Source organism: Cinclus cinclus, chromosome 3 (assembly GCF_963662255.1).
Source record: "Cinclus cinclus chromosome 3, bCinCin1.1, whole genome shotgun sequence".
Classification (NCBI taxonomy): Eukaryota; Metazoa; Chordata; class Aves; order Passeriformes; family Cinclidae; genus Cinclus; species Cinclus cinclus.
The window spans coordinates 17,824,149-17,840,581 of record NC_085048.1 but is presented as its reverse complement, the minus strand read 5'-3'; the positions used below and the strand labels follow the sequence as shown (position 1 = coordinate 17,840,581).

Genomic DNA, 16,433 nt, shown 5'->3' with positions numbered 1-16,433 from the left:
AGATGTATTTGTTGTACTGCATAGGATGACCTTGGATTCAAAAATTCCTATTCTAGCACAATGACTCATGTTTTAATGAGGCAGCCTACACAGTCTATAATCCACATAAATTCAGAATTCCAGATAACCTACTACACAGTGTCTGTCAGAATGCTATTTACCTGCAATATTTTTAATGCATTCCCACCATATTAAAAAAAAAGTGGTCTTTTTCTCATTTCCACTAATGCTATTTATCTTCCATCCAGAACAGAATAAATTGCAATCTCCAGCCAAAGATAAGGAACCAAAAGATGCTCCTGCCCAAGGTAGGGGAGTTGAAACTAGGTAATCTCTAAGATCCCTTCCAACACAAAGCATTCTTTGATTCTATATTTAAAATACTGTAACTCAGTTACATTGTAGAAAGTATATACTGCTGATGTAAGCAAAATTTTAGGTATTTAATTTGATATTCCTTGATTTTTTTCAGGCACTTACAACACATACAGAAAATCTTCTAATGAAATCCTGTACATTTAAAACTGACCATTTCTATATATGGAATAACTTTCTTATTTAGTATTAAAAAGTGACAGCTTCCAGGTCTTTCAAATGAAGGCAAAACACCAAAACTATTTGGAGCAAAACCACATAGGAATTAATAAAATTAAGGTTCAAGAGCAACCTTAAAAATTCAACTAGAGAAGTAACCCAAACTTTCTTCAGAATTTTAGCTGAAGCATCTAGCAAACACAGCTGAGCAACTAGGAGATATTTCTTGTAATTTTCTTGTTCCTTATCACATCTGATGAGTCTTTATATTAAAAGATCATTCAGGAGTTAAATCAGCCTGTGTCCCTCCAAAATTCACAAGGAAAATATGTGATTCCACACAAATCAAATGTATGTATTTACAAACATTTAGCATGCACTATTCTCTACCAAGAGTGTTGAAACCAAGCTTCTGGTTCGGTTGATCTAAGCCTGATGAATTACTGGGTTCCAGAGCAGCTAGGGATATGAAGAGCAACATTTCAAAAAAATATAATGTGTTGATACTTCCTTTCTTCTGCCCTGGCATAAGCTCATCACTGGTAACTGGTAACATTTCCTGAGGGTCCTGACACATACACAGAAAATACAAAAACATATTTTCAAATTCTCATTTAACCCAGGTTATTGTTCATGCTCGACTTGAACCAAGCTCCCTTAAAGTGAATCTTTTCACCAACCCAGTGGACTTTAGGACTGATCCTCGGCATCACAATTCCCTTCCTACCAGTGAATGTGGAGTGACCATGCCAATCAGATTTAAAGAGTGTATTCCACCCAAAACTAAATAAAGAAGAACAAAGTGGGAATTCTACCTACTTACCAGAAAGGCCTGTATACAAAAATCCTAGTCAGCAAAAAAAATAGCATGTAAACCATTACAATGAAAATACAAATTGCAAGCATCTACATAAAAGTCAGGAAACATACTTCTCTTCTTGATGCTGGTCCTCTTGATCACTGAGTTCATCATCATCTACCATATGGCCAAATGGTTCAGAAGAAATTGATACCATATTAGACAGAATAACTCTGCTGTCACTGCTTCCTGTAAGGATCAGCTGATCATGAGAATGATTGTATCTGACATTCCAGACCCTAAAAAAGTTAAAGCAGAGAGAACAAGAGACTATTCATGGTAGGTTAAACAATTAAACAATTTTTTTAAGAGCAGCACTAAAAATTCATATTTTCAATGTTTTAAATATGTATAAAGTAACATGCCTCATCCCAAAGACTGGTTTTTTGCCATCTTCATTTGCCTTTCAAGCTTCCATGTCATCTCTTTTCTATGAGGTGTCTTTTAAAATTCAACAATTTAAAAAAACAACAAAAGAAAACAAACAAAACAAACAAAAAAACAAATCACACCATTCAATGGTATCGTTCCTTGAGGGTACATGCCAATTCGTTGTTGAGCAAGCCAGTTAAATACTTTAGTTCTAAATACAAAAATTTCCCCAAAGCAAAATATGGATTAAAAATAGCCTTTTAAACAAAAACCTCACAACATTCCTACAGTGAAGTTTAAAACAGATCCCAAAACAAATGCAGGACTATATTTCTCCTCAATTTTTGCATTTTACATATCAAGTTAATACCAAAAGTCTTGTGGTTCTTGATTTATTCTTTTTCTTTGAGTATTCTGAAGGAAAAAAAACTATAAATGATGCTCTGTTAATTCCATCTTCATTTCCCTTAAAGTAGCTTTAGGATCTGATTTATTTTGCAAGAATTACTCCAACCCAAATTTTATAAAATATTATTAATTCAGCTTTTTTTAAGCACTGAAATTTGCAGACATCAGGCAAGAGTCTCTCCTTATTCCAGACACAGGCTAGTGCAGTAAATACAGGTTTTATATGTTATCTCAGAGAGTAAAATTATTCACTTGCATATTCTCACTTAAGGACTGTGAAGAACATGAAAAAAGTAGAGATGCATTACTGAACATTTCAACCATTTGATAACAGAAGTACGGATGGCAACTGCTTTATTACTGCACATCAGGTGCAGCACATCAGGCTCCACTAGGGAAGGCACACCTCTGTCCCAGCTGGGCCCCACCAGCCAAGTTCTGTGCTGTGCTTCTCAAAGGTGTACCCCATCTCCCAACAATGTTAACAACAGTTTCTTGCCAATTAGACTAATCTTGTCTAAACTGTTAATTTACAATTGCACAAGGAACATTTACATGCTGAAACTTTTCCTCTGTGCAAAAAAAAAAAAAATATTATGCACAATAGCACAAACATAGTTTGCATTGCTCCTAAACAATAAAATAATTAGCTGAATAAATGATATAAGCCATCCACCCACAAAACAGTATGCAGATAATTTGTTCTACCAGTGGGAATGCTCCTCTAGTGTCTTCACTGGTTCAGTGACATTTCTCGTGTCCCAGAATTTCACCTTGCAGTCATCTCCACAGCTAGCCAGGTAGTACTGTTTATTGGGATTAAAGTCCAGGTCTCGTACCAGCTGTCCGTGTGCATTTTCTATACAATATATCTGCCTGTAAAACATTTAAAAAATTAAATGGTCTATAAAAAGCTGACTGCACTCCACCTACAGAAATCTGTTTCCCTGGAAACATGCACAATCCCCTTAGTACCCACAGACCTAGAGTTACCATTGCTAGTGCAGAGTTTAGGGAATTGCCAGTTGTTACCAACAGTGACCTGCATAGATTTCTCAGCTTGCTTTGAAGCTTTGCTCCATCCATGTTTGTTTCCTTTAGGATCATGTGGAGTTAAAAGGAAACAGTAGTTCCAGATGACTGTAGCACAGCTCTGTAACAACTGTTACAAATGCTACTAAACCACAACAGTTTCAGATAAGAACTTTTTCACCCCTAAAAATAGTTATATTCCCTATTTATAATTCCCTATTTACAGTTCCCTATTTATGACATGTGCTTCACCCTGTAAATGTTGCAACAGCTATCAATGACAGCTTTTTATTACTGCTCTGTGTTGACTTTACCTTCTTGAGCTCTTGCATTTATCACTAATTTGCCTGTGGCCCTTAAATTACTCAGCCAGATGCAACCTTATCCATCTGGACCACTTTAGAAAACGTCTGTAGTACTGTTAACAACCTAGCATACCTATTCAAAACATCATGTGCCATCATTTTGTTTCCCTACCTTGCCTCTTAAACTTGGAGGTTTTTCTATTTCTGCTATTGTATTACCAGTTTTCTCCAAGCCATCAATGTATCATCTAAAGTTCAGCTCAGACTTGACTGTCTCCTACAGTCTTCACCAGAACTTTTCAATGCTTCATGAGCTTTTTGTTACTCTTTAAATGAAAAGTGTTTCTCTTCAGTAAACATATTGACTAAAACTTCATATTTCTTGTGAAAACTACATATTCTTATGACCTTCTGTCATGATCAGATAGACTCTTGCTGTTAATACTTAACTACTAATACAAAGCAAAACAGCTCCAGAAGGAGAGATTCCAAGTATTTAAGGCCTGTACTAAACCTTATCCTGACAGCTCTGGCAGTCACCAGTGGAATTACTAAGATTTCTAGTACCCAGCACTCTTCTCAGAGTTTGAGAAGCTAAGGATAGCATTCAGGTATGCCTTTCTACCAAGTATTTTAGGAGTGGAATTCAAGCTTCCACTTAGAACATGTATATGGCAAAAATTTTAAGTCTCAAGCATGCTTGCTGCAGTAAAACACTTCTTTCCTCCTTCACTGCACTTTTCACTTTTTTCTTGCATTGCTTAGAGATGTGTGCAAGGGCTTAAAAATACTACTGTCCATTGTATACTCAGGACTACACACCACGAAAGACTTTATCCCAACTTAACTATTATTCTGACCATTTGATCCCCTTCCTCCCAAAATATGAATATTCTTTTCATCACTTTTTACCCTACCAACAGCAATAACACATACACTATATTTCCCACTTACATCATAAGATTAATGCCAGACCACATGAACAATTTCTCCAGCTATTGGCTCCACTTTCTCATATTATTCTTCTTACATATTATTTAGAATTCAACCTTGGAGTCTGAATTTTCCTGATAAAGTTCTCTCTCTAAATCCAATCAGCCTAGTGTCTGTCTTCTCTGCTTCACAAGCTCTTCTCTGATTAAGACTGCTGCTTAGTCTAGTCTAGGACTCTTCCTGCCAATCTTTTTCTTCTTCTCCCCTTCTTTGTTTGAAATATCCAAAAGAATGCACTCCCTCTATCTTGCAGCTATCATAACCACACTCTGCAGGAGCAGCCATTCTAGCTACTTTTAGTATTTCTCTTCACGCTGCTGGTAGAACAGTTTTCTGCCCTTGATTCCTCCCTCCCCCCTCATTTTTTATGCTTCTTATACTCACAATTTATACTGCACTGACTTTAAACTCCTACTTCTAGCCTAACTAATCATTACAAATTACTCACATAATAGACATATTACAGTGTAATTGAAGATGGGACTTACTATTGCACATACTTTTTGAGTGCATTGCAAACAGCTCTTTGGCATAGCCTAGTTATCAAACTGGTTTAATGACTATCTACACTAAGCTTTACTTAAAGTAAATAGAATAACAAAGTTTGTTTCTGTTAACCAAGATACCCCTTTCACTGAGGATCCAGACTATAATACCCAGATTATCTAGCCTTCATAGAAGCTACTCAGAATTCCTTTAATGCAAGATAGAGATGCTTCCTCTAATGAGAGAGAAGATAAAATAGATGTTACAATATTTAATATTTTCTCTTCAAAACACAGGCTTTGGTAAAGATCTGCATGCTATATGTTAGAAACAAGATTACAAAAACATTACCAAAAAAGCAAATTAATAAAACCCTTTGTCCTCTCTTTCTACTCTTGCCTTTATAAAGTTTATTTGTAAATTTAAGTATACACATTACATAAAACTAAATTTTTATATATCATTTTACAAGGCAAAGAACAGGACTTTCAAACATAATGATAAGCATACAGGAAGTGACTTTAAATTATCGCATTTTTAACTTTCCTTCATTAAATAAATCTTTTTGGCAAAAACACACAAGACTAGCAAACAAGGGATTTATTGCTACAACTCTGAGCTGGCAGGAACCAATGAACTAAATTTAAACTCATCGCCCTTTAAAGCAACAAAAGTTATTACAAGACATCAGTCTTCTTGGTTTAGTGATAAATTACTATGTGCTAAGGGGATAAAGTGTGCTTCTAAAAAAGCTTGAAAAGGCTTTAGTAGTCATGGCAACAGATGTGCACAACATCACTCATTTGCTTATCAAAATCACAAGTAAGCAGGGGAGGAAATGTCTTATTAGGTATATTCAAAGCTTTTATTTGGTTATGATTTTGATAGATTCAGTGATTTCTTATAATTAGTAAGCTACAATCTTTAATATTGGATAGAACACTTTGTTAAAATCAGTGAAGAGCGAACTCAACCTGTGAATTGCCTTCAAAGATTAAAGTCACCTTTAAATGCTACGAAGATAGTTCATAGCACATAGTCAGGACTGTTGTGAAACCATTTTCAGGTTGAATTACAAAACAGCTTCATTCAAGTAATCTCTAGGTATTGAACAAATCCTTTTGAGACTAGCACATAGTTCACTAAAACTCAATACACAAGTTAGAACTGAAGCTGAGGGAGAATACCAGAGAAAACTCTTCGTTCAATTGTAACTTTATCAGGTATGCAAGCCTTTCTATTCCTTTTATAAACTATAGGTTTGCCACTTATCATTTAAAACATAAGAACTATGCTAGGAGCAATGCAAAAAAATCAACATCCAAAGGAGATAGTCTTTCCTAGCAAACGTGAGTGCAAGCTCTCATTACCTCATGCTCCGTGTATCCCACCCTCGGACAGCGGTATCGTTGGCTGTGGCAATCTGGGTACAATTGTGGTGTGGACTCCATCTTCCTGAAGTAAATTTTAATTGTCCTTTCCCTTCCAAGGCTGTGGAACTAGAGAGCTAAAATAATGAAACAAAGCTGGCAATGTTTCTAAATGCAACACTAAAATGAAATTAGTTACAATAAAGACAAAGCTGTTCAATAGTCTATTGCTCCAAATGCAATACCAAATCTGAAGACCAAAGGAAAAAAAAACAAACAAGAAATAAAAGCTAGACCTGATTTTGTATCACTAATTTTAAGAAATATTTATGCAGTGTCATGTACGCCTAAATATTAAAAGTACTATATTCTATAGTTTATATTCTATAACCTAAAACAGTTTCAGATCATTGTTGAAACAGCAGATACAGAATATAGATACACTGCACAGATTTGTAGTTGCCACACATACACACATATGCATTTAGCTTCATTAACAGTCTTACATGATTTTTTCCATGTCAAAATGCCAAATTTTATCTGTAGTAACAGAATTATGGTGCCAAAGACTCTTTTTGATAAATATATAAAAGCTTTAAAAAATAAAGAACTCAAGGCCCAGGTGCCCATGTCACCACATATATGCCTATTAAAATAACAGTAGATACTAGATCACAAATCTACAATCTGTGAGATATACAGGTTTTAGTTCCAAAAACAGGCTTGTATGTCATGGAGCAGACAGCTCTGCACCTCCACAGTTAATGAAAAGAAGGTCCAAAGTAATCAACTTTCTCTTTGAAGTTGTATAGCAAATTATCCCCCAATTCCATGCGAACATGGGGGAAATCAAAGCTGCCAATGTTGCAAGTTACTTTCACTTCTAATCACTTACTGAAACTGTTTAATACCTAAAGAAGAAAAGCAAAACCAAAATATTTTAATTGAATCAGATATAAAATTCACACAAATTTCAAGCAGCTACACAAAAACCTTATTTGGTTGTCTTTCACACAACTTGCATATTTCAAAATGTTTCATTAAGAAGTATTTCAAAAAAGCAGATTATTGCATTGGATCCTGTTGGATCCTAATGCAACATCAATATTCGATTTAATAGTAGATTTCTCAGCACAAATATTATGCTTTGATGGATGAAAAAGAATAAAACATACAAACTCTCTACATGAACTTTAACTGACATCAACAGAAAAACATGCTGTCAATACTAAACTGCCTAGATCTATTTGTATATTGTAAAAATGTTAATGTATGCATTTTGCTAAATTTTTATTACTACAACTCCACTCAATATTGTATTTTTTAGCATTATGATTAACAATCCAGAAATTACAACTAGTTTTTTTTGTTTTTAAAGAATTTGGAATTCCCAACATGCAAGATCACATACTGCTCATGTGTAAATGAGTAATGTAACACTTTGGCCAAATCTACTCCTCTAACACTATTCCTCCTCTGGAACAAATACTGTCTGAAAGCCTTTCTACAACTCACAGGTTATTAATAGAAACAAAAAAAAGCACTGCACAGGACACTGGACACAGAATAATAAAATTAACTTTTTATTTTTGACACATACTAGATTCCAGGCACAACAGAATATTCACGGCTTATGTAGGTCAATTCAAAAAATAAAATAAGTTTCAAAAATTATTTTCAAAAAATATTTTCAAGAAATATTATCAAAAAATAAATTAAGTTGGCCATTCAAAGCTTAGATTGTGGGGAGAGAAGCAAGTGTTAACATTAAGGCAGAACCAACAAAGGGAGTATATTTTCTCAGGTATTTAAAAAACCTCTCTTGAGATGGAAGCATCACATATTCCAAATATGACTCAGGGCAGAGGGTCTTTGTCAGCAGTAGACAATACTTTCTCCAGCATTCCAGACATATATATGTGTGTGTGTATATATATATATATATATATATATGTGTGTGTGTGTGTGTGTATTTATATATACTTAAGTCTTCTCATTTGAACTTTTATAATGTAAGCTGCTATAAAAAGAACAAATTTTTCTTCTTTGCAGTCTAGGGTTGAGGCCAGCACACACATACCGTGGTATTTCTTAACAACATATTAAAAAAATCACCTATATGCTAGATGGAACAATTCATCCTTGCCTTCACAAGCAATTCCTAAGTAAATTAAATGGCATCTTTCCTTATACAGAGCTAATATAGATATATATATATTATATATATGTATATTTTATAGATTATATATATAAACGTCCAGCTATATATACAGCCAAGTTCTTAATCAACTCAGTCTTCTTCTCCATGCTGTCTGTGAACCTGAAAGTAACTGCAAGGATTAAAAGGACAATTTGGAGAGAAAGAAGAAAAATTTCCATACATAAAAATGGTTCCTTATGTAACAGAAGGAAGTCTACAAGTTTCCTTCCTGGAAATCCAAGAAATAAAGGAAACAAAGTTGGTAGTTCTGAACCACAACTGCAGGTTCAAAAACACCTGAACTGTAATTTTAATTCATACTTCAATATATGGACCGGTAAATAAGCGCTCTTTTTGTCTTGAACTCTTTCCTCCACTTCTTTAAATGCAGAAAAGCTAACTACAAAAGGGAAGGAAAACATGACATAGGTGTATTTAAAACATTATTCTTGCATGAAGATTAGGATCTGTGCTGCCCAGAAGATGAAGTCATGCAGGTGTGAGGGCCTCACTGGATAGTGAAGGTAAACAATTCATGGTATTATCTTATAAACACAAAATGGGACTTGCATTAAGGAAAAAGGAAAGGAATAGAGTAAGACTGAATGTCTACTTTTAGACAACAAAATCAAGAATTACTCTTGCAATGCACAAGGATCACACTGATTTCAGAAAAGAAGTCTGGAGAAAATGAAATCTCAAACAGTGTAAAATGGTTACCTGAGTATGGATGGACTTTACACTATTCCTAAATGCTTAGATAGAGCAATGCCTAAATCTGGTGACACAAGAACAAAAATAGAAGTACAGCATGATATTATACTACAGTTGCATGAGAGCAATGCTTTGAAATAAGAAAAAAATCTAAAAAAAATTAAGCAATGTAACATGAACAGAATAGAACTGTTTATGTTATCCTCAATAAAGGATACGTTATTGATAACTTTTGCAAAAGCAAAATACCAAAATATGAAAACATCTCTCCTATGATATCCCAGATCTAGGACTGATTTCTGGGTAATCAAATGAAAGTATCAATTACTCCAACTTATTTTTGTCAAAATATCAAAAACTGAGGTTGATTTCCCTGCTTCAAAATTTGCTTGAATAAGGGCTGACTTGGAAAGAGGAAAGGACAGGCAGTATCCTTCAAAAAAAAAAAAAAAAACAACAAAACCAATACATATATTAAATGTTAAAGGGTACAGAAATTATCTAGGAAAACCACAAGCAGCATGGAGACAATGAACCAACTGTTCATGCTCTCTTCCAAGAAGAGAACTATGTGACCAAGAACAGAACAGAAAGTACTTGGAAGAAAGACATATTAAGGGCTACACTAAATAGAAAATCTAAGCAGACTATTTTGAAATTGATATTAAAAGCCATGAGTGTTTTTCTGACTTGTTATTGACAGAAAGGTTGATAAGGATTGTAAATTGAGTTCAGTTCCTCCAACTGCAGGAAGCCATGCCATGGAGTCCTTTCACAACTGTTTTTGACTCCCAAACCATCTTAAAATTATTTGCCTTTTCAAATAGCATCATCATATTGGCAGGTCAGAGCAATTCTCAGAATAGCTAAGTAACAGAATTCACATATTTTTAAGTGCTGAATTTCTACATTACAGCAAGAGAATATTTTTATTCCTTAAATTCAAGTTTTCTGCTTTATACTACAAAAATTAAACTAAACATCAAGTTCATCCTCTTAAATATATTGTTATTCCTATTTGCTGATGATGCATTCCAAGTTCTGCCAGCAATAATTTTCATTTTCACTCCTATTTTATTGTTAAGAAGGCCATTAAATAAAATTGATTCCAACCCTATGAGCTGGTTTCTATTCTCATTCTGATCCAGTAATTTCCCTTTTATTTTTCTTCAGACAGTTTTCTGCCCTCCTATAGTTAATCTATGTTTATCCTGGTTGCAATAATAATGGGGTACAAAAAAAAATCCTCTACTAAGTTCTACAAGGTATTTCCTGCTTGTTTTTCAGGCTATTTTTCCAAGAAAGCATCTCATGCTTATTCTTAACATCCTGTGTATTTGGATACAGTACTTTTATCCATATAGCCTGTGAAGTCTTCCCCAAAATATATTTTGCATTTCCTGGAAAGCCACTGCCTGATACTATCTGTTTTTCCCCTTGTGAAAATATAAGAAAACCAGAAAAGTATCTAGATTTTACTATCGCTATTTCATTCTGCTGCATTCATCTACCATGCTAAACATACTGCATTTACCCAAGAAATAGTTCTAGCAATTTGTTGACACCTGACCTCAAATCTGTACACAGAAATATTGACTGTCATCTTCTCAGCAGATTCTATCCACACCTTGTGGATTGTCTGGACTTCTCTTGGGTCCAGCTGATGATTATAAATGGCAAAGAATAGATAATCTAATTGCAAAAGGTAATGATGCAGTGAGCATAAGATTAGTTTCACCCCAGAAGGTAATGTCCTCAAAACAATAATAAAAGGAGTGATCAAAAGGACAGGAGAAGCTTGTCTTAATGTAAATACAGGCAAATTGAATACTGTAAGGAGGAAACAAGTTAGCAAAAAACATTGAAAGGAAATAAAAACAAAACCCCAAACTAAAACCAAAATGAACCCAAACAAACCCACTGAAGTCTAAAGTAAATTACAATTAGTAAATGTTTCTAATCCCAAGATGACTAGATAATTCAGAGAATGAACACACCAATTTTATTACCAAGAAGCTCTGAATGCATAGGGAACTCCAAAATTCTTCAGGCTAAATTTAACAAAACAATGTGACTTGTAAATCACAGGCAAATACAGAAAAGGAACCAAAAAAGACTCTGAAGTTTTGTTACTGTAGAGAAGTGGAAATTTTGGCCAATACAAAATTTTAAAGACACACAAATTTTTAGATTTTTCATCTATTATACCCCATATTAAGATAAACTTTCAAAAACATGAAATGACCATAGAGAGTAGCATTTCATTTACCTCTTGCCATGCAAATGGCCTATAATGCGTACCCATGCAAAAAAGAGGCAGCAATTGAAATGTGTTGTAAGAACAGGCAGACCAGTGATGCACCAATGTAATGAATACCTCCCTACCTCTTACCTGATTACAGATTTACCTGATACAAACACAGTGGATCTGATCTTACTTTTAGTTAACAATGATATTATTCAACTTGAACACCATCATGTGTTTTTCACAAAACGAGAAAACAACTCAAACACACTGACATTCCTATTATTTTAATCCTAGGCTCTTGATTTAATCAGTTATAACAAGACATATACATACAGAGAAGTACATTGTAATTTTATTTATAGGTCTATAGCAGCATGTGTATTTTGTAAAGATGTTCTCCCCTTAGCAATCCCTACAGAATATATAAGTTTACTAGTGTTGAGGAAAACATTCAGTGGAGGTAGCTCAGTGTGCAGCTACAGTGTTAGCTGCAGATTGAGCTCTGGATGGTGGAGAGAAATGAGGCAAGAGGCCAGGAAGAAGAGCTGACACAGAGTGCCTTTGTGTCACCAGTTGACTGGACACTCAGAGACACAGCAGGAGCAGAGGACTGAGAAGGAAGATCCCAGACTTTTGCTGCATAGAGTGGGAGGGTATAAGACCCCAGGGTTTTCTTTATTCAGGGTCCCTCATGAGAGGCACCAGCCCAAGATGTTGTTTTGCTGTTGCACCACGATTAATTGATTTAAAGGATCGAGAAGTTTCCCACGGCTATGGGAAACCTGGTATGTGTGAGAGGGGACATGCAGGGAGTCAAGTGGGGACCTGTCAGCCCACTGGAACTGCCCAAAGTCTCTGACCATGGGAGTGTGACTGCCAGAGTGACTCCTGGATGGTCAGTCAGGGACATTTCTGTGGAAATCCTGAAAGGCATTCCCTAGTTAGGGAGACACGAGAGGCTTCTCTCACAGCAAATGCCAATGTTCCCCTGTTCTGGGTCAGCCCCGTGCCCTCTCCCTGTCCCTCAGTCTTTTGGTCACTCCCACCCTGCATCCCTGTTGGCTCCCATGCCCTAACCCCACTTTTGCTTCCACCCCCATGTCCCCTGGTCTCTGATGCTCCCCCCGCCCCACAGACCGAGGTACTTTAACCTAGACCCTCACCAGGAGTTTGCCTTTGCCCTCTGACCCTAGACTATTCATGCACGTGGCTGAAATAAACATCTCTGTGGAACCCTTACAAAGGCCCTTCCTGATTCTTTACCTGCAACCATCTCAACAGCTATCCAGGCTACAACACATTTCCTCAACACCAACTACGTCCTGCTTAGTCATTGCCTGCTTGGACCAAATAGCATGTTAGGTGATAAGACATCAGGGAGCTAAGAGATTCCAAAAATGGACAACCTTTCATCTCAATGAACAATAAAGACAACTTTTCTTATAATTTACATAACCTCTGGGTACCTGCACATAGAGGAAATGTTGCGAGGTTTGGGTTTTTATTTGCCTTAACATGCTCCTTTTTTAATGTGGCAAGATCCTACAAACACTCCTTGTATATGGTGATAACCAAATGGAAAATAGATTTACTGCTTACTCCTACTAATATTACCTGTTTTATAACCAACCTGTTCTCACAGATTTCTCTCACATTCTAAATACTACAGCAGCAGAAGTCGGGGTAGAATGTTGACTTCTGAAGGAGAGTTTTACTCGTTTTGTTTTGTTTTTTTTTAAGGGAAGGCAAACTGTATAACAAAACATTGCTTGTTTTTTTCTTTATTGCTCTTTGTAACCATCAGCTACATTTTTTTAGCAAATATAAAACCACTACAGAATAAAAGTTATTATTTTTCAGCCATATATAGTGTTTAACAGGGAGTTAATCTCCTAGTAAGGAGGCAATCTTCAAAGATTTCAAAAATGTACTACAGTTACTTCTAGTCCTGAAAAAGCCTAGGATTCTAATCATCATAATTTTCATTATGTGAAAGTCTATAGCAGGCCCCTTAAAGAGATGCTTATGATTTCCTCAGTCTTGTTCATCTGGACTCCAGCTAGCTCAGGAATCCACAGACATGTTTAAGACAAATATGCTGCAGACAAAAATTCAACATTCAAAAATTGCAAGAATTCCAGTCATCTAAGAAGTGATTCACTGGGCTCAAGATTTTGATGCATGGAAATAGATGTATTTTCTGAGAGTCAAGTTTCAGTGAACTTTCTTTATCGAACTTCACTTTAAAAGCAGTGTATGATTTGGCAATGAAGTATCATCTAAGAACAACTCAAAATTGCTGGAGCAGAAGACTGATTATGCTTAACAGTAATTCGCAGGTAAAATTTTAATCACAAATAATTCTCATTTACAGTGCAATCACATGAGATACTAGATTATTTTAGATGGAAATATAGAGGAACAGTCAAATTCTACATCAAGCCTCCTGAGAGCCTGATTGTAAAATCTGAGCAATATTCTTAACTTCTGCCAAAAAGGTTTTTAACAAACATTTTTAAATGCTTCTATCTGAACATGTCAGTCAAGGGTTGATATATCTACTTCATTAGGTGAAGCAGTTTCTTTGACACAGAACTTCACATTTAGTTTTACTCATTTCTTTTTATAAAAAATATAAGTATGTAACAAATGTCACAGGTTAAATCTCTTTAATTCCCTTATCACTTAGTTTTCCTTCTAGAGTCCTTTTGTGCCATCAACATTTGATGCACTACAAGCATATTTTAGAAGTATCAATTTAAAAATACATAAGAAATGCTATTTGAAAGACTGAAAGGATCTGCAAGCTGAATGTTGCTTTGAGGACAAAAATACTGATCCCCCAAATCATGCTGAAATTGCAAAATTTGGTAGAGTCTTTTCCTCTCCAAAATTACACAGATCATAATACTAGCAATGGAAGGAAAAGAAAATGGAAATCATAGTTATCTGCAGAAATATTTGCATGATAGAATGGGGGCTTAGTTTTGAGAAAAGGAATAGTATAAGGAAGACCCAACATGCAAAATTCTAGTAAATAATTCCCAAGCAATTTAAAATGAAGAATAAAAACCCCATAAATTTGGCATTCATTACAAGATTTCCACACAGAAAAACTGATAATATACCAGACAGCATCCCAAAGGAAATCATAGAATCATAGAATGGTTTGGGTTTGAAGGGGCCTTAAAGATCATTTAATGCCAATCCTCTGCCTTGTGCAGGGACATTTCAGAGAGTTTAGAATTAAGGAAAAATCTGAGAGAGTTATGAGAAAGCAGCTGAACATTGAAAATGCTAATTAACATTCAAAAGAATCTCAGCAAGTGAAGACAGAGCTGCACAAGTAGTGAAAGTAGAAGAAAGGTAAAATGCTAAGTGGCCTAGAGTCTCAGTACTTCAAAGAGACACAAGGACCTACAGCATGGAAGCAGTACCAGCCCCAAAGTAGTTTTTCAGTATTTCAGAAAGGTTTGTGTATTATGCAGACATTAGGAAAGAAATACTGACTAATCCAGGTGTAATGCAAATCCAGGGGACACAATGCCATAGACAAGCTCCTGGAGACAAGCTGTCAGAAACTCTTAACATCAATTTGATGAAAACAAACACTAATTTCAAGCCTTGGAAGGCCACATAACAGCAGTTGAAGTTGCCGGTGAAAAAAGAAGCTAAAGTTTCTTATCTAGAGAAGGAACCCAAATGGCATAATTATAAACATCAAGTATTAAAGCATATTATATTACATTGTTACTGTGTGAAATCTAGAAAAATACTAGTAATTCCATCATTTATTTGCATGCAGTCAGATGGTACCAACAGGGAAGAGTTTGTGAACACAGTGCCTTGGCTAAATTGAAAAAAGTGATTCTGCAGCACCTAGGAAAAAAATTAACCTTGACCTAAGGAGTTAAAAGTGACACCAAATCAATTGAATAGTAATGTCCTTGACAAAACAAGTTCCCATTTATAAGCTCAGACACTGCTCTAAATGACTATAAAGAATAATTCAAAGTTTTCTATATACATTCTCTGATATAGCATAATCAAACAAAAATCTATACTGTGAAACTTTTTTCTGAATAAGACATTTTTAACAATACATAAAATAATCTGAGTAAGATGTATATTACTAAATTAAATTAACATTGAGAATTCAAAGCAGTACACAGGAAATACAGAAACTTGCATTATGCTCATACAATCAAGAGCTGTAAATTAAATAAAGGGCTGCATGTTATTAACCAACATGAGTTATATACCATTATCTGAATTCAGTAACCTTTGACATTACTGATCATCAATTTTTCCACTTGTAGACATTCACCAAATCAGCACTGCTTAAAATAGATTACTCACTATAAAAGCAGTAGGACAGTAAGGGGAACTCTAGAACAAAGAAAACATTTACCCACTAGCAACAGATACTAAAATACTACTCTTAAACACTCTTATTTAAGACTGGTAGAGTATTAATTTCCCCCATCTACATTATAGGCAACAAGATATTTCTGAAGGAATAGTTAAAAGATTAGCAAATTCCAGGCTAGGGATTGTTGTTGTTTGCACTATATTCAAGTATAGCATGTTTTATTAAAATAAAATTTCTTACCACAGCTTTGGCTGAACTTTCCTGCAAATCCCACAATAATATATTGTTATCAGCCAGTGAAATAATCTTTTTACCATCTCCCATTGGTTCCCACATAACACTGTAAAACAGAAACAGAAAAGCAAAATAAACAACCCAACATTAAAATCCATCAGAATTTGAACTAGAAAGCCATTTTAATTCTGTGGATCTAATCTATACCAAAATATGTTAAGCTATATTCCTTCTGGTTTCCTTTAGATTAAATCCATCACATATTTTGATTCCAAAATCTGCCATTAACAAGCAATTTGTAGTAGA

At 35.0% G+C, this 16,433-nt stretch overlaps 1 protein-coding gene across 2 annotated transcripts in view; it reads right to left on the bottom strand.

Moving 5' to 3' along the window:
• EIPR1 (EARP complex and GARP complex interacting protein 1) overlaps positions 1 to 16,433 on the bottom strand; it is a 74,920-nt gene that overhangs the window by 10,240 nt on the left and 48,247 nt on the right. For both annotated transcript variants that reach the window (XM_062489720.1, XM_062489719.1), the window contains exons 5-8: positions 16,134 to 16,233; positions 6,360 to 6,496; positions 2,882 to 3,049; positions 1,465 to 1,632 (exon numbers count right to left, since the gene is read on the bottom strand). In XM_062489720.1, coding sequence (XP_062345704.1) covers positions 1,465 to 1,632; positions 2,882 to 3,049; positions 6,360 to 6,496; positions 16,134 to 16,233 — 573 coding nt within the window. The remainder of the gene's footprint in view (positions 1 to 1,464; positions 1,633 to 2,881; positions 3,050 to 6,359; positions 6,497 to 16,133; positions 16,234 to 16,433) is intronic.